This window comes from Pecten maximus, chromosome 4, assembly GCF_902652985.1.
Source record: "Pecten maximus chromosome 4, xPecMax1.1, whole genome shotgun sequence".
Classification (NCBI taxonomy): Eukaryota; Metazoa; Mollusca; class Bivalvia; order Pectinida; family Pectinidae; genus Pecten; species Pecten maximus.
This window is the reverse complement of record NC_047018.1, coordinates 9545162-9554827: the sequence shown is the minus strand read 5'-3', so window position 1 is coordinate 9554827 and position 9666 is coordinate 9545162. Positions and strand designations below refer to the sequence as shown.

The 9666-nt window shown below is 34.3% G+C and overlaps 2 protein-coding genes across 3 annotated transcripts in view; one reads left to right on the top strand and one right to left on the bottom strand.

The window, feature by feature from the left end:
* The first annotated feature begins 1127 nt into the window (after nt 1–1127).
* Nucleotides 1128–9223, top strand: LOC117325167 (N(6)-adenine-specific DNA methyltransferase METTL4-like). Of its 2 annotated transcripts, none has more exons than XM_033881155.1 (9): nt 1128–1183; nt 2715–2983; nt 3237–3516; nt 3812–3970; nt 4579–4648; nt 5936–6110; nt 6414–6636; nt 7053–7144; nt 8332–9223. In XM_033881155.1, exons 2-9 carry the CDS (start codon nt 2756–2758, stop codon nt 8374–8376), a joined length of 1272 nt encoding a protein of 423 aa, XP_033737046.1. In that variant the 5' UTR covers nt 1128–1183; nt 2715–2755; the 3' UTR covers nt 8377–9223. The 2 variants fall into 2 exon arrangements, with proteins under 2 accessions (XP_033737046.1, XP_033737045.1); XM_033881154.1 differs by having other exon boundaries at nt 1130–1183; nt 3234–3516.
* LOC117325169 overlaps nt 8980–9666 on the bottom strand; it is a 47879-nt gene continuing 47192 nt past the window's right edge. The window contains 1 exon segment of the mRNA XM_033881156.1: nt 8980–9616. Coding sequence (XP_033737047.1) covers nt 9578–9616 — 39 coding nt within the window. The 3' untranslated portion in view covers nt 8980–9577.

The window sequence follows — 9666 nt, the reverse complement described above, 5'->3', positions numbered from 1 at the left end:
GGATTGGACGGTGTTTTATAGTATGTATGATGTCTGTAGCCATTCATCTGTCTATGGATTAATTATCTTAGGATTCATTCTCCTATACACGTACTGTTACCTGTAAAAGTTTATGTGGGGGTACATCTTGAGATAAAAAATTGTTGCATACAACAAAAAGTAAACTCTACTGCCTATGTTTTGTCTTTTTGACCTTTGGGTGGCAAAAATGGCTTCCGTATCATATCTACTATATAACACTTCATTTAGGATCTTCAGAATCTGAGGAATGACAGTGTCACGTAATATATCAATATGACCTATATTTGACATTTCACATCCATAAATAAAAAAAAAGCTTTACAATTATTACTGGAGCATATCGCTGTTTCTATTTCACGTAGGAGCTTTCGGGATTTCTTTTGCTATATCTTTGGAAGTCCATGTGCTACATGTGAAACAACGTTCGCTACAAGTGACATTTAACCCTTCATAAAATGGATGTTTCTATGACATTCTTCTATACTATTTTGCAAAGGACATAAAAAATATAGCTGATCAAGATGATTTCAAGTAGAAAAGTTCAAGAAATTATATACATTGTATTATAATACAATATTGATAGCTGTTTGATGTAACAGCTTTCAGATGTGTAATATAATATAGATAAAATTGAATTTGCTTTTAACAACTATCATCAAATGTATTGAGTTGGCCTGATTGAGGTGAGGGAAGATATCTTTATACATATAGAGGGAGTTTATTGAAGAAGTAGCAAAATACATCAAAAGTTATGCTGTTGTGGAATAAAAACAGACATTTATTCATTTACTTATGCAATTAATAATTTTCTAATATTAATAATCATTTATTTATATCGATGAAGAGAACAAGATTAATATTGATAAATAAGCACTAATAAATAACTATTTATTGATGTTACAGTACATAGATGTACATTGTTCTTTTACTATAATAAATCAAGTGTCATTCATCTTCTGCCAGCCAAATGTATATAAAGATATAAAATGCAAATTATTTTGATAAACGTCAAACATTTTATGTCCGGATATTTACAATAACTAACGAATCCGGGCCAAATATTGTAATCCGGAAATGTATGAGAGCCGGTGTTATATTAGAATGAGTTGTTTACAACCGGTCAAACCAAAAGTACACGTGCATTCGATGGCGATGATTTGTTGTGAGTATATAGGCAATTTTGAAGACAGAACTGTCAACAGTTACCACAAAAACTTGAATCACAAACTGGTCCTGTCACACATCAGTACCACAGGGATTTGTTTATTGATTTATATTCTTATTGATAGATGTCAAACGTGATCATGTTGTGAACAAATTGATAATGAAATATACCATAGCAGAATAGTACTCCAACAATGTTAGAGGTTTTACACGGCGAGATACTTTTGACAGGCGCCGTGTCGCAGTCGGCGAAATCATATCCGATAGAAAAAGAGCCGACCAGCGGCCTCTTATGTTATAGGAGTAAGCAGAATAGCAATATTCAGCTGATATTATAAGTACACTGTACAGTGATATTTTTGCTTTAAAGAAAGAAAATATGATGTCAAATAGATAGGACTAAAAATAAATAAGTTCAGCACGTTCACAAAAAGTAATTAAGATGCTTCAGTATACACTTGTGCCGAGTAAGATTTGAGAAATACGTAGATAAACACTAATACAATGATATTGTAACTTTCACCAAAAAAAAAAGAAAAAAAAGAAGAAAACCTCTCTGAATTCTTAGATTTTCATTACACACCAAGAAGTTGTGTAAGTTAATCAGACATATAGGTACGTGTGTGACTAACCCATGTAGACTTGCTCCAGATGTGTCTTGACACAGACGACCCAGTTGCCTGTGCATGAACGTTGCCATTCAGACCAAACGTTCGTTGGCTAGTCAACTTTGTGTTAAATTTCTCAAATATGTGCTGGTTAAATAAAGTGTGAGTACTAAATGTATGCTAAAATGTTAATGTGAAATTTAAGACAATTAAAGTTTAATTTCAGTAAGATTGGAGTCGAGATGAAGAGTTAATATTGGGTGCTGCAAGTTAATTTAAAATGATTTATATGTAGAGATATAATATCAGTAATATAAACTATACTGAATAAAAGCGTTTAGAAAGAAAAAAAATTCTCAAATTTTCATTAAAAATTTTTTTTGCCAATTACTGATCAACACCACTCATTAATTGATAGCTAATTGGCATAAATATAATAATCATGGTGTCACAGCCCAACTTATAACATGGTTCCTGGCTACATCTAATATGTAATGAGTACTGATGGGGAAATGACTCTTACAAGTTCTCAAGCGTAGGTCTGTCATTCGATTGGACATTTTTTTTTTAATGAACATACAATTTTTTTTTTGTATTCTCTTTCTCAGATAAACATCGTTAACAGAGACTGGTACAGCACTTTTTAGGATGCAAACAGCATACTGATAATATACTCCAACAATGTTAGAGGTTTTACACGGCGAGATACTTTTGACAGGCGCCGTGTAACCTCGGTCGCAGTCGGCAAAATAATATCCGATAGAAAAAGAGCCAACCAGCGGCTTCTTATGTGATAGGAGTAACTGATAATAATATACAACATCTATATAGAGCACTGTCTAATTTGTAAAATTACTCTAATGCCCTTGCTTCACATTACATAATATTACATTTGATGTGTGTGATTTGCTTTGTTCCTAGGAGATAACCACATGTACATGATTATGGATAGATGATCGGATATGGCCGTTATCTGCAGATCTGAGTTTGGTTGGGTTTTAGACCACAAACAGTACTTAGATAAGATTTACAGTCAGGAGAGTGCACAGTCATCTGGCAGAGACCTGACATTTCAATTCCAAGCTGACCTTTTTCATATAAAGAGTCCTTTTATGATGGACAGTCAGTTTGCAGCTACAAAAGAAAGGACAACAGAAGAAGGGGAATCAAGTGTACAAAGAAAACGAAAGGTATTCAGATGTTTTGAACAATAGAAATAGTGTTTGATAAGTAACTAACATTAAGATTTCAAATGAATAAAACCCATGATGTTTTCATGCCTTTCCCATCATTTCTTTTTTTTAATGTACAGAAAATGAAAAAATTATGTATCAAACATCTTCCCAAAAAATGAAACTGTTTTTTATACAAAAACAAAAAACAAACCTAGAATGGAAAAATATGTATTGTAATCATTAATATCTAAATATATTTTTGAAGAAGAAACGGAAAGCTGAGTTGAATTGGGGTGAACTGAAAGCTGCCGATTATCACAATCAAATCAAAGATCAAGTTCTAACAGCCGTGAATACATTACTAGAATTGGGAAAGGAGGCTGGCTATTTCCCTACTGAAAAGAATTTACAAGATTTAGACAACAATCTGAAGGCGCGGTCAGCAATGAAATCAGTTGAACAGACTGATGATCATCTACAAGAATCTTGTTACCAGACTGACATTACCAGCAGCCTTCACCTCAAGGGGATAGCATTAAAGAACAATGGTAACTTAACGGAGAAAAATAATTTTGACTTTCGAGGTCGATAAACATTGTGATGAGAGTATAGTCTGGCCCAATCATGTTATCTGACTTTACATAATACATACATGTACATAGTTCTGTATTTTGTGACACATTATTCAGTTAATTTACAATAATACAAGCAAAGATATTTCATAATTTTCTTTCAATTATGGAAGTATATGTACATGTACAATGTATCACATATTTTTGCCAGAGTAAAATTGAAGTGAATTAAATTTTTCCTTGTTAAAAATTGTGATAAAAAAAATTCCAGATTCTGTTATGGTGAGCAGCATTATCAACAGACCTGTCCATTACCATGGTGCTGACCCTGCTGTAGTCAGCCTGGACGATGAACTTTACCTTCTGCCACCAAGGTGTTCCTTCCTCTTGTCAGACATCAGCTGTCTCGGCTTGCTGGAGACAAACACAGGTAACCACTGTACAGTAAAATGTTGTTTAACTGCCATGATTTATCTACAAGACTTTGTGTGTTATTGAGAAATACGATTCTGATAATTCAAGCTAAAAGAGGGAAAATACATTGACACTTTTTTATGTATCATAAACTTGTAGATGTGACATTCTCACAAATGCCAAGGTTACAAGGTACATTGTATTACTAGTAACAGGGTATCAAGATAGGATTGAAAAGGTATTAGAGATATGATCTAACATGTAAAGTAATTTTTGTTTTGTCAACAAAACTTAAAATGCACCGAATTGATGCACTCAAGAGGAAAAAAATTTGACCTTAAATTGAAGTTTGATTTTGGTTGTTGAACAGAAAGACATTTTCAATCAGACTGAGTGGAAGCTTACTTTAAAATTTATTGACAGTATTACATGAGCTGGTTTATAATTGTTGTGAATCATTTGCTTAATTTGTATGTTTATAAAGAAAGTTTTCTAGATTCATTGTTTTATTTGTAAATCTGTCGTATAAAGTCGTGAGTTTGTAGGTATGAAGTTTAGGTTCCAGGCCTTATTTACTTACTTCAAATATACTCTATAAACATTTATATGCAATGCTTGTTTCAGAATTTCCCTGTTTTGATATGATTGTGATGGACCCTCCATGGCAAAATAAATCTGTCAAAAGACTGAAAAAGTGAGTAAAAGTCAATACAAGATATTTTACAACTTTGATAACTGTGATGGATAGAAACTAATATATGATATTTAAATCAGTTTCTAAACTGTGAGATGTTTTGTGTCACATAATGTATACATAGAAATCATCAATCCATTGGCCTCAGTGTCATTGTCTGTATGTAAGCTTCCATGTTTCAATGAATACATATACTTTAATCTACTTACCATTATTGAATTGGCACCCTAAATAGTTTCAGATATCTACTGTAACTCTCATCACCAAATTACAGAGTTTCTTCCTTTTGTTACTCCCTGAGAAATGTGTTTGCAGGAGCTAATAAATTGGGTCTCTGTCTGTCCGCCTATGTGTCCTGCGGACTCCCGTTTCTTAAGCATTACTCCAAAACCATTTAAGATAACTTCATGAAACTTAAGTAGGATTTGTCAAGGTCATCACTTAATACAGAAATATGTCCGTTTGTTTCTAATGTCAGCTTTGTTCCGGTCCTCACCACATACAGGGTTATGGCCCTTTGTTTCCTGTACAGGCTTTGTCAAGGTCATCACTACGTACAGGGTTATGGCCTATTGTTTCCTGTGCAGGCTTTGTCAAGGTCATCACTACCTACAGGGTTATGGCCCTTTGTTTCCTGTACAGGCTTTGTCAAGGTCATCACTACGTACAGGGTTATGGCCTATTGTTGCCTGTGCAGGCTTTGTCAAGGTCATCACTACCTACAGGGTTATAGCCCATTGTTTCCTGTGCAGGCATTGTCAAGGTCATCACTACCTACAGGGTTATAGCCCATTGTTTCCTGTGCAGGCATTGTCAAGGTCATCACTACCTACAGGATTATGGCCTATTGTTTCCTGTACAGGCTTTGTCAAGGTCATCACTACCTACAGGGTTATAGCCCATTGTTTCCTGTGCAGGCATTGTCAAGGTCATCACTACCTACAGGATTATGGCCTATTGTTTCCTGTGCAGGCTTTGTCAAGGTCATCACTACCTACAGGGTTACGACTATTTGTTTCCTGTACAGGCTTGGTCTTCCCACTAGATCACTGACAAGTGCCTTATTTTGTATGCAAGTACTTCTTAGGATGTTTGAGTTTCATATACTATGATGAGGTTTTATTGCTGATGAATAAACACCAATTTTATTGGGTAAAGATTAATTTAAGATACTTGCCGACATTGAAAAAATGTATCTCAATATGATCAGTATATATACACATTTTGTCATATACTGTTTCGTCTAGCTGGTATCATGCAAACAAATTTATTCTTTGTATTCTTCAGATACAACAGTATTAGTAACGAAGATTTATTAGACATTCCTATTCCAAGACTAGGGACAGATAACTCTCTTGTGGTTGTATGGGTGACCAACAGATGGCAGCATATTCATTTCATTAAAGATACACTGTTCCCTGGATGGTCAGTTCAGTTTGTGGCTGAATGGCATTGGGTTAAGGTAATTTTTCTGTCACTATTCAATGTGTAGTATGGATATTCTACATTAATAAGAACGCTTATTATCACATACTAGTAATGTGCTCGTTTTGTCATGTCATTCACATCATTATCATTAGATGTGTAGTAATACTACAGTGACATAAAAAAAAGATGTCACAATGACATCTCGTGATAGTCTTGGCAGTGGAAATCTTACCATTTGACTCGAAATTAGCTAGTAATACATAGGAATAAATTTGAGCTTTTGCTCATTTTCTCATTTACATAAAGAATTGTATACATATGTATTTCATTTATCAAGGTCACAAAAGAAGGCGAGATGGTCTACGCCTTTGACTCCCCACACAGAAAACCTTACGAAGTTCTCATTATTGGCAGATGTAGGAAACCAACAGTTGAGACAAAAACTGATGATGTTGATGTTGAGACATTTTTACAACAAAAGGGAATCTCCCCAATCCCTAAGAGTCAGTGTATAGTCAGCGTACCCTGCTGCCTCCATTCTGTCAAACCTCCACTACAAGGCAAGCTTCAAATCTTCACTTTTTAATCCATAGTAAAATTTTCTCACAATCCAAACTGGCTTGGTTATTAGGTCTGAAGGTCAAAAGTTATAGTTACTGTTATACCAATTGAAGCTTGGATTCTTGTTTTAGTTAATATGCCATATATATAATGATTGGTTCTGCACACATACTCTAGTTTCCTAACGATGCTGATCAAACTGAAAGGTCATAGACTAGTTCTGGCTATGTTCTTCTGCTAAAAACTGCCTTTCCGGGGTGATGGTTAAGGTTTTTGTAACCATAGGCTGTTTAAAGAGAACAAGCCGTTTATGAACTTGTAAAGTTTAAATTGTGATATTGTTATGCCATAAACATTGTAGTGACAATGTTAGAGTGTTTATCAGAGGTTAAAAACATTGTTTAAATATTTACAGAGGTGATGAAGGACTACCTTCCACTAAAGCCTCATTGCCTGGAACTGTTTGCTAGAAATCTCACCCCTGACTGGACCAGCTGGGGTAATCAGGTACGGTGTAAAATGTATATTTCAGTATACAGACATAGCATGACATTACCCCCTCTTTGTCACGAGGGGGAGACACAGCATCAAAAGATCACAGCTGTCTGTTAGAATAACAAAATTTGGAGAAAACTACACTATGGAGGATAATCAAACACGATTCTTCTCCCTTATACACGGATAAACCTTATCTATATTCATTAGGGTCAAACAACACTTTGTGATAATATAAAATGGTTTAGAATTTTGCTGTCATAACAATCCTAAGAAAACCGTACCTTGGAGGATATCCTTACCTGAAATCTCTGTAAAGGTTAGTTTGTATGCTCCTATTCAGGGGGGCATTATATTGCCGCTTTGTCCGACCATCTGTCCTATTTGTGTCTAGAATATAAAACACTGGCAAGGACTATGATACTTGGTGTGTACATCAGTTACACTAAGGTGATGTGTAGTGTACTAGATTCAAAACCAATAACCCCTTATCTATAGTTATTGCCCTTTGTTAAAATTGTGTAAAACTTTGCTTGGTATAACATGGGTCATGCTTAAATGATGTGAAGTGTACCAAAGACAGGGCCTACAACCCCTTGGGTTATTTCCTTTTGTTTGAATTTTGTGTCTGGACCATTATTGTATTTTGAATCAGATACTGATGAAACTTATAGCCAACATATGTCCATTAAGTATGATCAAACTAAGTGAAATATGCCCTTAATTTTATAGTTCAAGCCCAAGTATGTATCAGACACAAACACATGTATGTAAAGCTATGTTAAAGTAAAATTCTTTCCTCTTTCCATTTTAACCCTTTTTTTACCAATGTGTTATCAATATGGCAAAATACAAAATTCACAGACAGGAAAAGCCTCCATAATTGTTGTTTTTGGAGAGCAATTATCCCTTCTACCTATACTCTTGTTTTACTCTTAAAAAAACCTTTACCATGGAGGATAATTTAAGTTCACCTACTTGCTTCCATCGGTAAGAAGATAACCTCTATTGATTTTCAGAGTCAAAGGTCAAGGCCCCTTGAGCCATATACCAAGATATCAAAGATATAATGTGTGTTAGACTTTCAAGTAAAATGCAAAATTTTGATACAAGATCAAATTAAAGTGCTTTCATTATCCAGTATTTGATATTAGTGAGTGCAATATGTAATGTTCACTGCTACATACTTTCTGTTTCAGGTTCTGAAGCACCAGCATCAGAAGTACTTTGATGCTGTAACGTGATGTCATATCAGTAAAATGTATCTGAAATTCAATTCCTAACAGCAGAAAGACTCCTTCATTGCTGGATGTCATACACCCAGCAAGTCACTTGCTTGGATAGTCTTGTAAAGGAACATTTCCTCTCAGAAGTATTACTGTATTGTCACTTCATGTGATAGTACATGCAGCGAGTATACACTGGTTCAAATAAATGGGATGCAGTCTTCTCCAAATCAGGAATTATATGTGCTCTCATTTTGGTCAATTTGGACAGTGTCAGTACATCATGGACGAGACGTAACCAGTTGTTATAGCCATTTGACAAACTAGGCGGGCATGGAAAGGTTTGTCATCGTCTTTCTGCCTTGCTGGTGTCCTCCCTGTGTACTTCCACAAAGGCCAACAAGAAGGGTTTGTTTTATAACTTGTTTGATCATTGTTGCATAATAAAGTTGAGTTCAACCATAATGATAGTCTGCATTTTGTGATTTCTTGTTCAGGGATCGATATATTCATTCAAATTGTGTTCAACTAATTTAATTTTTTTTACACGAAAATAAAAAATAATCACATTATTGGCATTGAAACCTTTATTAATAAAAACAGAAATAAATATACGACATGGATATTACAATATTTTTTATTTTCATATTCTTTTATGATAATTATAAAACAAACATTACAATGTTTGATAACAAGTGATGGTTCTCATGACTGATTGGAAAATTGGAAAAGTTATATTGATAGAAAACATAATGATTTTTATTAAGATAATATTGTCCAACAAGATGAGGCCTTCGTACATTGTGTCCTTCACCATCTGTCCTTCTCTGGTGAAAAATGACAGAGAAGGACTCGAAATTGATAGGAAAAAGACATGCACAATTCAATTCACAAAGTCTCTAAGAAAATTTTTCCAGTTATTCTGCATTTAGAATTATCCTTATTCTAATATAAAGCTATAATGTCAGGATAGATGGTATTTTCTGGTAAACACCGACATTAACCTAATAATACAGGCAACTTTGTTACATAACATCTTGATAATGCTCAACATGAAAAGTACGAACACAGGAAATCACTTTTGATAATGATACAAAAAATTAAAACTATTTAAAAAAGAAGAATATTTGCATGGTAAAGTGTTAATTCGACGATGCATTGATACTCAATGGAATCATTGATGATGAGAAGTGAAAGACATGTTGAGATGAAAGGACTCTTATCTGGAGAACACGTCCATCCCATCTCCTAGGTAGTCCTGTATACAGAAACAAAAATTTGATAATTGCAAATTGTCTTATATTCATT